Genomic DNA, 19,208 nt, shown 5'->3' with positions numbered 1-19,208 from the left:
CGGTACGCCTGCCAACTTGTGTTCTCCCTCCAACTCTGAGGAGGACTGTTCTCCTCGGAGGAGAGGGGGCCCAGGGTGGCGCTGATCTTGGCTTCTTCTGGTGGCTGCAGTGCAGCACCAGGCAGCAGTGCCAAGGGGGTGGTGCCATGTTGGTCATGGTCTTACCGGTGGAGGGGAGTGGCGCCTGTACAGGGGCATTCGGGAATATAGCAGGCTACATGGTGCCAGGTTTCTGGAGATCGACACCGTGCCAGTGAATGGTGCCACAGAGGCAACGATCGGCGCCAAGGAGACGGCGATGGGTGATATGCTGCCAGTGAGCCTCTCCTCCACTTCGGGGACCGGAAGTGTGGTTCCGGAGACTAGGGTCGAGATGGTGGAGATCTCTGCTGTGGCACTGGAGATCATGGCTGTGGTATCATGGACTGCTGCCAGGATGGGGAATAGCACCAGTCGACTACCAACTGCAGTGACCCCATAGCCAGTTTGCCTCTGGAAACAGGCCTCTTTAATTGTTCCGGTGCCTAAGGTAGGGCCAGTGGAGTGGAAGGTAGTGGGAGTGCCATCAAATCCCTGGCCACTTGGAAGGCCTCTGGTGTTGACGCCACCGTTAGACAGAGGGGCCCTCTCCCGCTCCCAGGAGTCAGGGGTGGTCCCTCAGACGGCTGTCAGCTCTGGGAGAAGAAACTGGCTCAAGTCACTCTGGGGTGAGTGTCTGGCCCAACATGGGTCCTTTGCCCACTTCCGCCTTTTTGTCCCGCTTTGGGTCCACCCCCATTGTTTCTTCTACTGCTTCTTTGGCACCACTGATGGTGGGCAGTGTCACAACATGCTCAGTACCAGTGGGGCACACCGCACCGATGTTGAAGTGCTTAGCACCAAGTCCAAAACAGGGGGGTGTGACATTCCCCTCTGCAATCTGAACTGGTATATCGCTGTGTCACCCCAATCCCTCACTTCTGGAGCCCGTCTTGCCCTTGCCCTGCTGTGTGAACCACCCACTCCTGGGTCAGTTCACTCATAGCCTCCTGCAGAAATGCAGCTACTATTTTAGTGAGTGAGTGCTTTTGGCCAGCCACTTATGGGATTTTGCAATAGAATGACCCCCAGCTGTATTTCCCCGTCCCAGATGCAACCCTAGGAAATGCCGTCTTACAGAGTTCAGTGCTGTTCACTGGACTGAGGGCTCTGCAAGCTCACTGTCTAACCAATTTATCAAATAAATTGATATACACCAGCTCTGTCACTCTAAATGAAGTCTCTATATCCACTCAAACCGCATGCACTTCTTTAGATAAAACAAACAGATAAGTGTATTAAGTACAGTAAGATTGTAAGTGATTGTAAGCCAGAATAATATGAGTCAGATTGATCAGGAAGAACAAATGACATCCTAAATTTAACACTTCAGTAGCCTTTCAGTCTTTGATGTTATCTTACCACACAGGCTTGCTGTGCTGATTCCTTCAGCCAGTCCTCCCTTCCCCCTTACCCCCCATAAGCAGTCTATCAGTTCATAGAATATTAGAGTTGGAAGGGACCTCAGGAGGTCATCTAGTCCAACCCCTGCTCAAAGCAGGACTAACCTCAGCTATATCATCCCAGCCAGGGCTTTGTCAAACCTCAGCTTAAAAACCTCTAAGGATGGAGATTCCACCACCTCCCTAGGTAACCCATTCCAGTGCTTCACCATCCTCCTAGTGAAAAACTTTTTCCTAATGTCCAACCTAGACCTCCTGCCCTGCAACTTGAGACCATTGCTCCTTGTTCTGTCATCTGCCACCACTGAAAACAGCCTAGCCCCATCCTCCCTGGAACCCCCTTTCAGGTAGTTAAAGGCTGCTACCAAATCCCCCCTCATTCTTCTCTTTTGCAGACTAAACAAGCCCAGTTCCCTCAGCCTCTCCTCATAAGTCCTGTGCTCCAGCCCCCTAATCATTTTTGTTGCCCTCTGCTGCACTCTCTCCAACTTGTCCACATCCTTTTTGTAGTGGGGGGCCCAAAACTGGACACAATATTCTAAATGTGGCCTCACCAATGCCAAATAGAGGGGAATAATCACTTCCCGCGACCTGCTGGCAATGCCCCCCCTAATGCAGCCCAATATGCTATTAGTCTTCTTGACAACCAGGGCACACTGCTGACTCATATCCAGCTTTTTATCCACTGTTACCCCAGGTCCTTTTCTGCAGAGCTGCTGCCCAGCTCATCGGTCCCCAGTCTGTAACTGTGCATGGGATTCTTCCTTCCTAAGTGGAGGACTCTGCACTTGTCCTTGTTGAACCTCATTAGATTTCTTTTGGCCCAATCCTCCAGTTTGTTTAGGTCACTCTGTATCCTATCCCTACCTTCCAGGGTATCTACCGCTCGCCCCAGCTTAGTGTCATCTGCAAACTTGCTGAGGGTGCAATCTACCCCATCCTCCAGATCATTAATGAAGATGTTGAATAAAACCGGCCCCAGGACTGACCCCTGTGGAACTCCGCTCGTGACCGGTTGCCAGCTAGACATGGAGCCATTGATCACTACTCGTTGAGCCCTATGCTCTAGCCAGTTCTCTATCCATTTTATAGTCCATTCATCCAACCCATACTTCTTTAACTTGCTGATAAGAATACTGTGAGAGACCATATCAAAAGCTTTGCTAAAGTCAAGGTATATCACGTCCACTGCTTTCCCTACATCCAAAGAGCCAGTCACCTCATCATAGAAAGCAATCAGGTTGGTCAGGCATGACTTTCCCTTGGTGAATCCATGTTGACTGTTCCTGATCACCGTCCTCTCTTCCAAGTGCCTTAAAATGGATTCCTTGAGGACCTGCTCCATGATTTTTCCAGGGATTGAGGTGAGGCTGACCGGTCTGTAGTTCCCTGGATCCTCTTTCCTTCCTTTCTTGAAGATGGGCACTATATTTGCTTTTTTCCAGTCATCAGGGACCTCCCCCAATTGCCTCGAGCTTTCAAAGATAATAGCCAATGGCTCTGAAATCACCTCAGCCAACTCCCTCAGCACCCTCGGATGCATTGCATCCGGCCCCATGGACTTGTGTATGTCTAAGCCTTCTAAATAGTCTTGGACCCGTTCCTTCAGCACTGGGGGGTGTTGGCCTCCTTCCCATTCTGTGCCACCCAGTACAGCAGTCTGGGAGCTGATCTTGTCTGTGAAGACAGAGGCAAAAAAGACATTGAGTACCTCAGCTTTCTCCACATCCTCCGTCACTAGGTCGCCTCTCTCCTTCTCTAAGGGGCCCACACTTTCCTGAATTTTCCTCTTGTTGGCAACATGCCTGTAGAAACCCTTCTTGTTCCCCTTCACGTCCCTTGCTAGCTGCAACTCCAATTGTGCTTTGGCCTTCCTGATTTCATTCCTGCATGTTCGAGCAGTGTTTTTATGTTGCTTGATGTTGCTTTGTAAATGGATTCCAAGGGAGAGCCCCAGAAACAAAAATGCCTCTGCCTTTAACATGTTTCCTCGCCACCCCGTGGGGTCAGGTGATAGGCTATGTCCGGGAAAGGGTATGGTTTCCTCCACTTGAGTCAAATGAGCGTCACCTTATCAGGTGCTCAGGCCAGTCTACTGTTCCTGTATGCATGCCTCAGCAAGGCGTGAATCCTCACTTTGCTTTGTGTTTGCCCGGATCTATTCAAGCCATGTGAGACACACATTTGGGAATATTGCATAACAGAGTTTCATATCTATACATATGACATTGCAGGAAGCATACTATCGTAACAGTAATGTTCAGTATGTCATAAGCATTCCAAAAACACCTTATATGAAATACTCTGCACTAGACAATACACAGTTACACTATAAGGGTGAACATGAATGATACACAAATCGCACCATAAGAGTGTTCATGGGTACAGCGTGTCACAGAGGGTTCTGTGGCCAGTCTGAGAGCTGCCTCCATTAACAGGACTTTCAGGAGACTGTCCCTGCCTTTTTTAGACAGTGGCCTGAAGCCCTTACAGATTTTATCTGTCCCTCAAGTGTGTTTCCCCCAAACACTTTACACACTTATTGTGTGGGTTGTTGAGCAGGAAGGGCTTGTGGTACGCAGTACATGATTTGAAATCTGGGGTCTGGGACATGCCCTATTGCAGGGCAAACGTCCCCTCGGGGACTACTACTACTTAACCTACAAAACTGAAGAACAACTATTTACAAGAACTATCCAATAACTAGCCAAGAACCACTAGGCATGTGCAAAACACAAGAGAGAAGAGCTGTTCCAATAACCATTATGGGTGGAAAGAAGGAATTGAGGGGGCACAGGGCTGGCAGCTCCTCATATTACTGCAGCATGAGCATGGGGCTCCAGATGGAGCCAGAGCCAGCCCTACAGATACCACTAAGGCAAAAAATCTCCGACAGCCGTGCATGAGAGCGCACACACCCTATAACATGAAATCAACATGAGCAAACCCTCGAAGAACAGTTATTCCAGTTTGCTGAGAACTAAATGTTTGTATAGACAAGCCCCACTTTTTAAATAGTTCTCTGCTGAAGATTTCCCCTCATAAAAACAGAAGAGTTCTATACTGCTATGGCAGATATCCCTTTTCTTTTTTCCAATGCTCCTTGTGAGAATTGTTAGTCTGCCCTGAAGTGGAAAAAATTTAGATTAGAAGGATAGTCCATCAGTTAGCAGTTCCCAGATCTTTCAAGTCAGTTTACTTCTGTAGGCCTTGCTGGAGCCCTAGGCATAATTAACAGTGTGAACCGAAGGCTTTGAACTAGCGGATGCCTGGCCTTGGCAGAATAGTAACACACCAGGTATTGGCTAACCAAGTAAGCACATCCCTAACCCAAGAGGTTAGTACAAAAACACACAGATCTCTCAAGCAACTAGGTAAACACATTCATATGAGATGGTACAGGAATACACTATCCCCACATAAGATAAGGATGGGATGACAGGATAATGGGCAAGGGTGTTTTGTTCAAAGTAGCAGGTCCAACAATAAGAGTAGTAATAACTACATCTGGAGTGTAATAATTAACTTGTTTGCATCAATATATAAAAGGAGAAGTCCTAGCAGGGGTATCTTTGTACTCACTGAGTGTACAGCATCCTGGTTGATACAACTGTCAAGGGCATACATGTTAGTGTACCTGTAACCATTGAACCAGGGTGCTAGTATTGTGCTTTGTCAACAATAAACCTGGTTGAGCACCTCCATCACCAAACAGAGCCTGAGGTCTTGCCTTATGAATGACAGCAAGGTCTGCTAAATCAGTAATTTGCATTCCTGCTAGTGCAGCTGATATCGGAGCTCCAAAAACGGCAACAATGGCAACAACAACAACCCAGCAGCCTTAACAATACTGTACAGCACTAACAACCACTTGTAATCAAAATGGAACAGTTTTCCTACTCAATGCTTTCCTTCTTCAGTAAGCTTTTCTGCCAGTCAAGATCCTTGGGTATAAGTCTACCCTGTCAGCATATTAAGGCAGTACACAGACTTTTTGGTAATGTCATCTGCCTATTAGTAATGGTGTTGTCAGCTCACCTAGCTCAGCTGAGATATCAAATGCAGTGACTTAGATAGCCCATTAGAAAAGAGTTCAACAACTGAATCTTTGATACACAAATTTAGACAATATGAAAAGCAAGGAATCCAGACTGTCACAGAAGATCTTGAAGAAACAAAACTCAAGTAGGAAAAGGTTATTCATTTTCTCTGCTGTTTGGTGTCAGCTCAGACACTTGGTACCTCCTAATGCAGAAAATTTAAAGGCAATAGGGTAGATTTAAGAGTAACAGCAGTTAACATTATGCTCCTTCCAAATGTTTCACTAGTTTTTGCCTGGACATTAATTCCGTAACAATTACAAGCAAACAGTGATGCCCAGATGTCTTCTTTACATATTTCCATTACAATAGCAATTCTCTGCCCAAAAGACAGTTCCTAACTGTCAGTTTCTAACCTTTTCAAAACTGCTTTCAAGGCTTTGTGGACTCTGTCATGACTACTAAAACAGGGTTCCAGATTAGTTTCATCTACTGGATAACAAGGATTTGAAGACTGCCTATCCATTTTGGGGGACAAGATGGGTGAGGTAATAACTTATTGGACCAACTTCTATAGGTGAAAGAGTGAAGCTTTCAAGCTATACACAGATTTTCTTCAGATCTGAGAAAGATACGCAAGAGCTAAATACAAGGTGGAACAGATTGTTTAGCCATTTTATGAGGAATAAAAATAATTTGATGAAAAAGGCTTACCTTATTGCTTGTGCACCTGGTCGTTGTGTTAACTTTGTGCTCAAGTCAATTATTGCAAATTTTATCAGCTCAGATTTCTCCTTATTTTCCCTTATTGATATGGACATGCTTAACAGCTTTACAGAGAGCTTCATGGCTTCATACTATGTAAATAGGAAAAAGTACAATAAAGAGATTATTTACCAGTAACTGCTGTAGTTTGAGTTATCTTGGTGCATTCACACTTGTGCTCCTGCCACTGAATGCTGGCACTGTCTTGAAAAATCTGGTCCATTGGGGGTTTCGTAAGAGATCTCACATTATGATGATGTCATCACTTCACTCTGTAGAAATGCACATATGCCACCCCAACCACCCAAGCTGTCTCCTCACTAACTGCAGAATGTTACAGAGTAGACACAACTGCAATGTAGAGATGAAAGTAGGCAAACAGTATGAATGTATAGAGGCAACTCTTGAACAGTTACTGGTAAGTACACCCTCTTTCTTCGAGGGCCCCTGTATACTTCCGTTTGAGAGAAGATTACCAAACAGTGCTCCACAAGAAAAACAGTGAACTAGGAGTTGTTAGGTAAATAAAAACTATGGCACAGCTCTCCCAAACCAGGCACTGGAGCAAGATGTTAAATTCAAGGAATAATATCTGGTGAACGTGTGCACTGAACTCCAAGTTACTCTGCTTACTCTGTTTTTATAATCATCAGAGGAACCTGCTAAGACTTGCCAATGATGCTGCAGTGGCTCTCCTGGAGTGGATCTTTAAACCATAGGTTATCAGTTTCCTAATTAAGATGTAATAATGTTCTATAGTGCTCCTAATCCATGAGAAAGTTTGTTTGGTGACGGGTTCTCTCTGGCACCTCTCACCACATGCTAAAATAACCTATTGGATTTTCTAATGGCTTGGTATTTTTTAGATAAGAACAGTGTACCTTCTTGACATCTAGGGTATGGAAAAGAGTTTCCTCTGGTTTGGAAATGGGGTCTGGAGAAGAACACAGGCAGGGAAAGACACTGAATTAGTGGAAATAGAAGACCAGTTTAGGCATGAAGCTGGGATGGGGGTCTCAATATGACCGACTTTGTGTACTACAACATAAGATGGAGAAACCATCAAAGCACAGTAGTTGCAATGAGAAAGGAAGTTTTGATCAAAAATGTTTGAGGGAGGCTTCCACCAGAGGCTCATAAGGAGTGCCCACTGGCTTTGTTAAGACAAGTTTTACCTCCAAAAAAAGCAGAGGCTCCCTAATGGGGAAAACACACTTACCATGGCCTTAAGGAAGACTGCAAAGTATGGGATGTGTTTGTCCATAACATAAATGTGATGAACAGATAACTGCTGCCCTATGGACCATTAGCAAGGCTACAGCTAAGCCATGAGACTTCAGGTGTACAAAGCACTCTAGGATTGCAGAGGCCCAGCTAGAGATGGAACAACTCCTTTACCAATGGTCCATATAGTAAACTGTTACCCTGAAATGCTATAGACAAAAAAAGGAAAAGTTCTTCCTCGATTGCAAGAGAATGACCTGAACACGGACAGCATAAACAGTCCACATTAGTTAGCAGGTTCCTCCTCCACAATGCCAAGTGGAATATCTTTGGGTTCGGATGCAGAATCCCCCCCTTGTTACTGACAAGGTCTGTGGACAAAGGCAGCAAATATAGTGGATCTCTGGCCAGATACAGGAGATCAGTTAACTGACATGGCAAACTGGGACTATTATTATGTGATCTATCCACCATGGTTTTCATTATGACTCTGAGTAATGGGAAGAAAGAATGGAAGGTGTAAAGAAATTGTCTTCAGACCAGCAGAACCATATCAAAGACAGAGCTTTTGACTACGGCCTCATCTATACTAGACCAAAGTCACCTTTTTGCACCATAACGGGAGTGGTATACACACTGCAATCAGCCCCCTGCTGACCCAGCCCACCTGATTTTGCAACAAAATAAAACCACCTCGACGAGAGGCACAATTTTTGCATCAAACTTTTTGGGACAAAGCGTCAGTGTAGACACTGGAGGACAATGCAGAGCAGGGACCTGAGGTGTTTGGTGACATGGGAAGTCAGGATCTCTTCTTGACCCCAGAAGGGTCGAGTCAGTCCCAGCCCTAAAGCTTCTGCAGGATGCAGAAGAAGGGAGCTTGGGTAAGTGATTTTTTTAAGGTGATGCTGCTTGACTACATGAGGTACAGCCATCCTTTGCTTTGCTCCATTATACAGGGGATTGAAGGCATAGAAATACACAAGAGTAGCTGTGTGTGCATGTGCTTCCCATTCCCTGTTCACCTAGGCAGTGCGGTGGAAAAGTGAGTTAATGAACTCCAAGATTTCATTGGAATCTTCCAGAGAGATCTCTAGGAAACTTTCCTGGAAGTTCTTGCCAATCCTCTGGTTGATTGTGAAGCTGAGCACTTGCCAGGGGACAGTGAGAAAGAGGTGCATTTTACAGTAATGTATCAATGCTGTCACTGCACTCACAATAATGCTTCCGTTCATGCTATCTTGTTCTTGTTCAGATGTGCCTTTGAGGGAAACCCGTCCACACCTGCCAAACACCTGTGGCTGATCAGAAAACAACCATGAAGAAGCAAAGAGGAGATATTCCAAGAACTTATCCAGTCCTCTGAGGCGGGGGGAAAAAAAAGAAAAAGAAAAAAGGGCATGGAGACACACTGTGTCCGAAAGTCAGAGAATAGATTAGCACAAGAGGAGGGAAAACCAGGAGCAAGTGATAAGAGTAACGAACATTACAAGCGCATGATAAAAGCCACAGAGGAGCAAACGGACCTGCAAAAGTCACTCATAACACTGAAGACTGAATTCATGCATGCTCACCCCCCTCTTGCAGTCAACAGAGACTTGCTTTCCATGCCCTCTCAAACACCACCCACACATTCCTACCAAACTGCTGGTCCATTTCAGTACCCCATTCACTTCACCCCTTCAGACAGCTTCCAGAATGATAGATGGACTTACACCGAGCTGTCATAGCTCACACTGCAGCTTACTGCTTTCTCCCCTCCAGCCCAGTTTTTCATGTGTTGTAATTATTATTTAAAGTCATATTTTGTGAAGAATAAGCAATCTTTATTTGTCTCTTGCACATGGTGTGGTTGCACCTCACATTGACACACAGTGCAAGCTGGATAGTAGTCACAGCATAGCATAGTGCTGTTTACAAAGACACTTTATTGTTGCTCATTGTCAAAATGGCTCCTGAAGGCCTCCCTGATTCGAATGGCCCTCCGTTACGCCATTCTAATAGTTCTGACATCTGGTTGTTCATATTCAGCCACAAGGCAATCCGCCTCTGTGCTCCACCGGGGGAAACTTTTCACCCTTAGCTTCACAAATATTATGTAGCACATATCAGGTGTCCATAACCAGGGGAATATTTTCCTCATTTAGGTCTAACTTGCCATAAAGACATTGCCAGCAAGCTTTTAATCTGCTAAATGCACATTCAATGGTCATTTGGAACCTGCTCAGCCTGTTACTGAAGCACTCTTTGCTAGCCAGGTTGCTAGTATAAAACTTTGTGAGGCATGGCAGTTAGGGGTAGATTGGGTCTCCCAGGTTCACTATGGGCATTTCAACATCCCCCATTGGAATCTTTTGATCTGGAAAGAAAGTCCCTGTTTGCAGCTTTCTGTACAGGCCAAGGTTCTTGAAGATGCATGCGTCATGCACCTTCCCTGGCCAACCTGAATCAATGTCAGTGAAATGCTCACAGTGATCCACAAGTGCCTGCAGTATCCATAGGGAAATACCCCTTTCTATTGATTTACTCCACTGCAAGATGGTCCAGGGCTAAAATTGAGATGTGTGTGCCATCTATCAGCCCGCCATAGTTAGGGAATCCCATCGCTGCAAAGCCATCCACTGTTTCACGCACACTTCCAAGACTCACAGTACTTTGTAGCAGAATGCAATTAATGGGCCTGCACACTTGCGATAACAGTTCCAATAGTGGACTTCCCAACTCCAAACTGATTACCAAACTGATCGACTGGTAGCACTCTGGAGTTCCCAGCTTCCACATGGCAATCACCATGCGCTTCTCCACCAACAGGGCAGCTTTCATTCTGGTGTCCTTATGCCACAGGGCGGGAGTGAGCTCCGCATAGAGTTCCATGGAGGTGGCTTTGCGCATTTGAACGTTCTGCAGCCACTGCTTGTCATCCCAGACCTGCATAATGATGCAATCTCACCACTCAGTGCTTGTTTCACATGCCCAAAAGCGGCAGTGCACAGTGTGCAGACGCTCCATGAATGCAAACAGTAATCCAGCGTTATTTCTTTGCATAGCACACAGCAGGTCAGGCGCCTCGGATTCCAGTTCTGATTGGGAGCTCATGATATACTGCATGACCAGCTGTGATATGTTCAGAACACTGACAACAACAGTGGAGAGCAGTGCAGGATCCATCCTTTCAGAAACAGATGGCGGGCGCTCAGGAAACTGGGGCCATTGAAAAATGCCACAAAATGCAATCAGAAACCCATGGAATGATAGGACGGAAATCACTGCATCCTGGGACACTGAGCCCACAGCCATGATGCACTGCGATCCTCTCTGTCTTCCCACAATTCCTAGTGGCACAGGGTAGCGAGTTGCACAGTGGGATAGCTGCCCACAGTACACTGCTCTCAATGTCAATGCTACAGTACCAACTATGTATGCACTTCGGTGATACGGGTGCTGTGTGGACAGGCACAAGTGCTGTAAATACAGCACTTTTTGATCACGACTAACTTTCATCAACTTTCCAGTGTAGACAAGACTTGTGTGTGCTCTCATTCAATATACTTGGTATTTGGTGTTTTGTTCAGACAAAGATTTATTACCTGGTGAACATATTACCTATGACATAGTGCACTGGCCACCACCTGTTTCACGGAACACTTGTGTTGACCATGAAAGCACCTGCTGAGTAAGCCCACCTTCACATTTTCCTCTCCACCAATGTGAATTTTTTTGCCTCCACTGATAAGAGAACATAAACCTCCCTGCTTGCAGATGGCTCTGGTGTTGTCTTTAAGCACCTATGCTGCATGATGCTGTAGGTTGGGTGAAAGGCCTTGACGACCCATCATATCCTTTGATATGGAGTCTGGATTCCCAAGAGTTCTATAGATCATGCAAGTCAGATGTCCAGGCAAATTATTACGATTGTTTTATATTGTCCCAAATATCCTTTACTCACTATCTCCTAAATCTCTAGTCCCTGATGATAAACTTATTCTTGTTTTTACTTTAAATAAACCTCAGTGCTGTAATATTAAGCACAGTGCTGCTCCTGAGTTGAATCTTACAAGCTGGTCTATACTGTTCCTTTGGGAATGGCAGACATAATAATTCCATGAGTTTTCAGTGGATATAGGGATGGGCATTACAGGCAATGGTCCAGGGATTCGGAGATTGATACATGCCTATTGCTATAGCTGTAGAGGCCTAGAAGGTATTGCTTGTGTTGCCACAGGCTGGTGGATTCAGGAAGCTGATTCACAACAGGCACAGTCTAGGCTGCTTCACACTAAAGGCCTGGAGCCTCGTGTGGAGCATCACAGTGAAGACTCTTAGGGCTGTGGACAAGCCAAAAGGAAGAATTCTGAAGTGGTAGTGTCTCATTCCTACACAGAACCTTAGATATTGATCACAAAGAAGTGGTACCCTTTCAATTGAGAGAAACATACCAATCTCCCTGGGATAAGGAAAGGATAATGTCCTCTAATGTGAGCATCCTGAACTTGAGCATTCTTATGTATCTGTTGACACTTTTAAGGTCTAGGATGATCCTGAAACAGTTGCTCTTCCTCAGGGTCAGGAAACAGCAGGAGTAAAGTTATTTCCCTCTGGGTTCCTGTGGAACCTTCTCTCTGACTCCCCTTCGGAAAAGAGAATCCATTTCTTCTAATAGGAAACTCCCAGGATCTCAGCCAGGAGTACCTCTCTCAAGCCACTCCTTTGAGCATTGTTCTGGTACTGGAGTAAAGGCACTATATGGTGCTCTTAGAGAATGTCTAATATGCATACTCAGAGTACAGCGCAGCCTGTCACCTTCTGTTCCTTGGACAAGGCATCATTGCTTCCCACAGGACATAACTACAGCGGAACACACTTTCTTGAGAGTTAGCCACTGAAAGATCTAGTAAGCCAAACAAATAGGCTATTTAGGCAAAAGCTTAAGTCTCTCTATGTCAGACGGGGAAGAGCTGAGAGGTCTTGTTGCCTCTCTCTCTTTCCTGTGCTGCAGATGCCACCATGGAGTTTGCCAAAGGACAACATAGCAAAAATGAATGTCTTTCAGCTCTCTTGGATACAGGTGAGGGTGATAATGGAGTGAGCTAGATATCTGTGGCCAGGTTAAGAAGGCTGGAGCTGATAAGTAGAGCTAATTTATCCCAGGTCTGCATTTGTAACACATTTAACAGGGGATCTGATGTCTTTGCTGTAGCCCATTTGCAGCTGCACAGTGTTTGCCATTCTCTCTAATAGTTCCTCAAAAACTGTTACTGTTCATCAGAAGGGTGGTCAGATGAAGCACCAATCTGATTTTTCGGTGAGTTGCCATCTGTACAGTCCCCGGAGGGGACTCATATGGCTCCTCTGAAGGACACTCATCCCCTTCAGACTTGGGCAGATCTTCCTGTTGAACTGCAAGGTCCCTTGACAGCAAAAGGTTCCACAGGTGTTGATTAGGAATAGGAGCCTGTAAAGGCATCTGTGCAAGGTACAGCACTCGGCGTGGTGCTGGAAAAGGTATTAATAATGCCAGCACCGAGATGAGTGCTGAAGCCAATATGTCAGTCTCCACGGAGTCTTTCACAGAGTTTTGTATGCAGGACCAAATAGAGAAATGAAGAGGACAGTGCCTGAGATACTTCTGTGATTTCTGAATCTGGGACAAGAGAAGAGGACTGGCGTCCCTGAGAGCAAGTTGGGGGAACCTACAGGTTCTATTTTATTAGGTTTTTATACAGGGCTTTTCACCATAGCATATGAACACCTTCCAGTAGCGCATTAAGCTATGTGAATATATATCTGTCACATTTGTTCTCTCCTTCTCTCCCTAGGGGGAGAAGAGTGTGCAGTGGAGTATCTAGTTTTGGTAGGTTTTTTTTTAAGTATACCAATTCCTATGTGTTTATATTAGAGAAGGCAAGGTCAAAGAAATGTGCCTTGCACTTAGAGTGGAAAGTGGTGAGGTTTGGATGGTCCTTAGTTTCTGGGTGAGTTAATTCTACAACCTCGAGCCACCGCCAGAGAAAGTTCTGTCTCCCACACAGATGAACTTTACTCTTATTTTTGAGAGGTCAATTGTGCCTGAAGAGTGAAAATGAACTTGATTCAAAATCCTATGGGAAGCCAGGATAGAGAGTAGAGAACTGGTATGATGGGCTCACAGTAGCCTGTGCTCTGAAGAGAGACGCTGCAGCATTCTGGACTAGTTGGACTTTAAGTGCTGAATGTTTCATGCTCAGGTACATTGCATTGCTGTAATACAGCCAAGAGGTGATGAAGGAATGAATAACTCAGACTAGTCTTCAACTTCATAGACTGCATGAAAAACACAAAGTCAGCCCAACACCATGATCTTCCCAACAACGGGGAGACAGAACTGGGCATTCTTGAGCAGCCCTCTCGTGCTTGGTGAGGCTCCTATCATCAGAGCAGCAGTTAGGGAGGGGGACTCAATGTCTGTTTTTATTCAGGACACAGGAGCCCGTGCCGCTGCCACTTGGAACATGGCCAGCAGGAAAGTGGAAGCAGGCATCTGCGCACACCAGAGCTCACAGTGTGTGTTCCAAGTGGCAGCAGCACTGGTTACTGGCTTTGTATAGAACCAGCCACAGAGTCTCCCACCCAAACTGCTGCTCGGACATTATGATGCTGCCATACACGCACGCGCACTCTGCGCCACTGCAAGCATGAAACCAGAATTCATGGATGCCTGCTTCTGCCTCCCTACTGTTGGAAAAATTGCAGCAGTACGCGGGGCGGAAAGAGACACTTGGTGGCCATGCACATTCTGTGAAATTCTGTATGTTACCTATGAATTTTAAAAAAAAATCTGATTTTCTCAAGGCCTTATGCATGGACCTCTCCACTTTATTGAATATCCTCCATCCATTGACAGCAGAAATCATCCATCAGGGCCACTAAAGCGGTTTCCATTCTGAGTCCTGGCCTGAATCCAGACTGTGCCAAGTCAAAAATGTTAGCTTCAATTAGATGAGCTTGTAGTTGGCTTTTTGCTAGCTTCTATATGAGCTTGCTCAGGAATGGGGGGTTTAAGAGTGGATGATAGTTGCTAGAACTGAAGTATCCAGGGAGGGTTGCTTCAGTGTTGGGTGGACTACTGCATATTTGAAGGAGGAAGAAAATATTCCTTCTCTGAATGAATCATTGGCTATTTTGTTCAGAAGTGACTCCAGATGTTCATGACTCTCTTTCACAAGCCAGGAAGGGCATGGGTCAGATTCAGAAGTCTTGGGTCAGGACTCCTTTAAGGTGTACAACATGATGCCTATGAGGGGACAAAGGTTCCAGAAAAAGGGGAAGTTATGTATGCTAAATTATCCTATACTACTCTATACAAACTAACTACTAGTAAATAAACTAAACTATGCAAAAACCTAGCCTAGGGACAAAGTGTCACGTTGTGTTTGCTCTCTGCAGTGATGGGAAAAGAATATAAGCTGGGGGATGGAGAGTATGCCCTTATTTAAAGAAGAAGGACATCAACATTCACACAAGATCTCTCTCCTGTATCATTCAACAGACACTGCTTTTCAAGGCAGTTCTGCAGTTTGTCACCAGGGACACTTTTCACAAGTGGAAATACACAGAGGCCCTTCAAAAAAAATTTTTTTTTACACTCCAGACTACTAAAAGCATTATAGCACTGGCTGTTATTAACAGAACCAATTTCAAAAAACTTCTAAATTTTAATGAACACAAATATGCAAGCTCTTTTTTCAAAGGAATAAGTATTTCACTGTTTAAATATGCAAACATTGTGGTTTTATTCTAGCCTGACCCTTTGAAAATACATTCTAATCTTTCCATAGTCAAGAAAGACCTGAGTATAAGATCTGAATTCCTTAAAATATTATCATCATCAAGATTCTAATGTTTGTGTGTCACTTGATAATATCCAGTTAAAGAATAAAGTTTTTGAGCAAATCAATGCAGATAGTAAATTAATAAAAAAACACACAATGTTCAAACAAGTAAAAGAAGAGAGGAGAAAACAGACATTTAAAAAATCAAAGTAATGAAAATGATTCCAAATTCTATGTGTATTCCAACGTAAAACTGCTAATTATTTGGTATATATTAGAATGCTTGCTGATCAGATAAGGTAGCCAAATCTTACTTACTGCTTTTGGCAACGTTGGATCAACAGCTGTTTCACTATATCCAATTGCTGCATAGAGTTTAGCCTTTTCTTCAAGTGTCATCAATTCTTCAAGACCTGTCACAATAGAAAACATTTATTACATTTGCAGTATATATTTGCTAAAAAAATGCAAATTGTCTTTATACAACATAATATACCTCCCAACACACAATACTTCTAAGCAAGAGACTGCCAGAAATCACAGCCTTCTAGAACACACTTCATTGACAGAAACCTTTTATTATTTCTTCTGAACTACTCCCTAAGATCTATTCTACCCTTGATGTGTAGAGATATATGCGGGTCTCTCCAACTAATGGATGTTAATAGGACACCCCCCTGTACAGATTACTTAGATATTGAGTTTAAAAGCTAACTGATTAAAAATATAACAGCTTAGGTTTTGGTGTAATACTTATGGTCATGAAAATGTGTAACAAAATATTTTATATCACCACACAGAACTCTATTTCTCCATCTTGGGGTTTGTAATCCTTAGAGATCCAGAAAGCAATCCAGACAGGGTGTTCTGTTATTGTTGGTGAAAGATCATTCTGGATTTCTCAAATATACTCTCTCTAGAAGTCTGATTGTGCAACTCTTCACAGAACTTGCTCTTGCAAGTAGTCCCAGAGAAGAGAAGTGCTAATCAATGTAAGTTTGCAGAAACAGGCTTTAAAATATATGTAAAACTAGTTCTGTGGACTCAAAACTATCCTCATAAGGAAAAAAACCAAGAATAGTGGCAACATCTGTCTTTAGTGCCTTCTCACTAAAGAAAATATTTAAGAACTCAAAATTTTACACATGTAATGGATCTCTATATACCTGAATATCTGGAAGTTTTCACAAATGTTATTAATGAATTGTTATAATTATTAACAAGATCTCCACCAATAAGTTGTCTATCGTGTTTTAAAGTGACCCAACAACCAAAATTTTCATTACTAAGCAATTAGTATTATAGTTTTAAGTGCTTTAGTGGTTAACTGCATCCCAGAACTACCAAGAACTGCGATTAAGTTGTCTGAGAGATAAGAACTTTGAGCTCTGATATGCAGCATCTTTGGTATCTGGCAGAACTTAAGCTGCAACAAAACAGTTCCGTTTCTGAAGCCCTAAGCAGAGGGAAAGTGCCTGGAGGGAACCAGGGAGTGAAGCTGGTTGGAAGATGAAGCCTGGGAGCGCAGCTGACTTACTAGGTTCATACATCAGAGTGTGTGATAGGGCAGGAAACAAGGCTGCAAGCAAGGGAACAGGAATGTCTGGGTAACAGGGATGCTCCCCAACCAGACCCCCTATTTCTTAGCCACCAACAGAGCCCAATGTTTTAAGATTCTCAGCAGCAGGGATGTGGGGCGGGTCGTAGAATACGTATACAGACACATCTCAAAGAACACCTTGGAAGGGGTGGATTCCAGGAGTCTAGATGAATAGTAGTCATTGCAGTAGTCTACCCATCTTGGCATCATCTCTGGAAGCTTGTACCATTGCACAGTGCTGAGTGAACATGTGGATGGAAGACCATGTTACTGCTTTACAAATACTCTGAATAGGTAAGTTCCTGATAAAGTCCACCAAAGTGGACAGAGCTCTTATGAAATGAACTATTATTTCATCAGATGGAGTCTTTTCAGCCATCTGATAAAGTTTGATACATAAGGGGATCAAACTGGAAATCCTATGTGCTAAAACAGCACCATCTTTTACTTTTTCTATAAACAAATAATATTCTGAAGTGTCTAGTTCTGTCAAGATAGAATTAAAGAGCTTTGTATATATCTAAGCCAGTGTTTCTCAACCTTTTTGATACCAGGGACCAGCTTGCTGTCTTCCTAACCTGTGTCAGTGAGATCACAAGGATCAGCGCTGGTCCTTGAGAAATACTGATCTAAGGCATGTAGTTTTTGTTCTCCTTTACTAGCATGTGGTTTTGAGAAACAACGCTCATACGTTAATAACTTTAAGTGAAATTTTGAAATCACCTATGGAAAAAATTTAGGGTATGGATTCATAGAAACTTTATCCTTACTGAAGATTGTATAAGGTGATTCTGCCAACTACGCTTGTATAATTCACCCTCTTCTGACAGCTCTTACTGCCCCTAGTAAAGCCACCTCCATACAGAGATGAATGAGAGAGGAAGTGGCCATGGGCTCAAATGATGGATCCCCTACATCCTGAGAAAATTAGATTCAATCCCCAGTGCAGGACTAGAGCTCTGTTTGGTGGGAAAACTCTAGTTAAACCCTTTAGGAATCTTTTCATCAAGATGAAAGAAACCATGAACTGCAAGATGGATGGCTGAGATGGTTGTAAGATGTACTCATGCCACGCTCAGTGACACACCTGAGCCTTTAAGATTCAGTTAGTAATCCAGGATGTCTGCAATGAGATTTTGAAAGTGACAGGAACCCATGCAGAAAATCTTCTCCACTTCCAGAAGTGGTGCATTTCGAGGGATCTTTCTTAATGTGTGATTACCTCTTGCATGACAGAGAGGTGTATACACACACACAAACACACATGAGAATTCAACCACTGTGCATTCTGATCTTGCTTCTCCCTCCTTGATCTTTTTTATTACCCTTGGGCTCAAGGAAGCCAAGGGGAAAGCATAGAACACATACCTAGGGTCCTAGAAAGAAGAAACATGTTAGACTTGGACTCCTATCTTTGTCCCCCTCTTGAACAGAACTAAGGACAGTTACTGTTTTGTTTGATTGTGAACAAGTCTATCTGAGGGACATCCACTGTGTGAAGATGGTATGATACACTTCTTCCTTTGTAGGCCATTCGTGGAACCACTATGTTCTATTTGACAAAAAAAGGAAAAGCAAGATCTTCCTTTTTATGCTAACAGGAGATGCAGTTATGGACTTTCTTCATACTCCATGGCATTAGCTTCACAGGTGTACATCTTTCTGGGATCCATAATATAAAGGTGGACACTCTAAATAGATGATTAGGAAAAACTTGGCAGGGGTTTTTATGTGGCTGTCAATTCCAATATACTTACATGGAGGGACTTCTCCTGAGCAGACCATACCTCCTGAGCTATTCAACTGTTTATGTGGGCTCTGCAAGCTAGTGTTGAAGTGTCCGTTACTAGGACTTTTGATGGAGGAATTGGGTTAAAAATAATTCCCTTGAAGACCATAGCAGCATCCACCCATCAATCTAGAGAACTTTGGATAGAATATGAATAATCATACCTAGTGATGTATATTTGGTCAATATGTTCACACAAGCCAGCTCTATAAACTTCTTAGATGCAGTCTTGCATGCTGGGTAACAAAGGTGCATAATGCTGTGAGACCCAGCAATCTGAAGCAAGTTTTAACAGACATCATGATATGCATGGAGGTAAGAACACAAGTTGAATATTGTCTGGAACCTCTTGAGAGGTAGGTAGGCCCTCACTGTGATGGAATCCAATATGGCTCTGATAAATTCTATTCTCTGTGTAGGGACCAAAATTGACTTGTTTATCAACAGATCCAACAAAGAGAACAGCTGGAGGGATGTCCTGAATATTATCCTGTACTTGTT

General features: G+C 43.9%; 1 protein-coding gene across 2 annotated transcripts in view; it reads right to left on the bottom strand.

The window, feature by feature from the left end:
* Positions 1 to 19,208, bottom strand: part of VPS13A (vacuolar protein sorting 13 homolog A) — a 271,467-nt gene that overhangs the window by 193,980 nt on the left and 58,279 nt on the right. For both annotated transcript variants that reach the window (XM_067568877.1, XM_067568878.1), the window contains exons 16-17: positions 15,637 to 15,731; positions 6,236 to 6,378 (exon numbers count right to left, since the gene is read on the bottom strand). In XM_067568877.1, coding sequence (XP_067424978.1) covers positions 6,236 to 6,378; positions 15,637 to 15,731 — 238 coding nt within the window. The remainder of the gene's footprint in view (positions 1 to 6,235; positions 6,379 to 15,636; positions 15,732 to 19,208) is intronic.

The sequence above is a fragment of the Emydura macquarii genome, unplaced genomic scaffold (assembly GCF_026122565.2).
Source record: "Emydura macquarii macquarii isolate MOO-44397 ecotype Brisbane River unplaced genomic scaffold, CSIRO-AGI_Emac_v2 contig_2897, whole genome shotgun sequence".
Taxonomy (NCBI): Eukaryota; Metazoa; Chordata; order Testudines; family Chelidae; genus Emydura; species Emydura macquarii.
The sequence above is the reverse complement of the archived record's forward strand: the minus strand, read 5'-3'. Positions and strand labels throughout refer to the sequence as shown.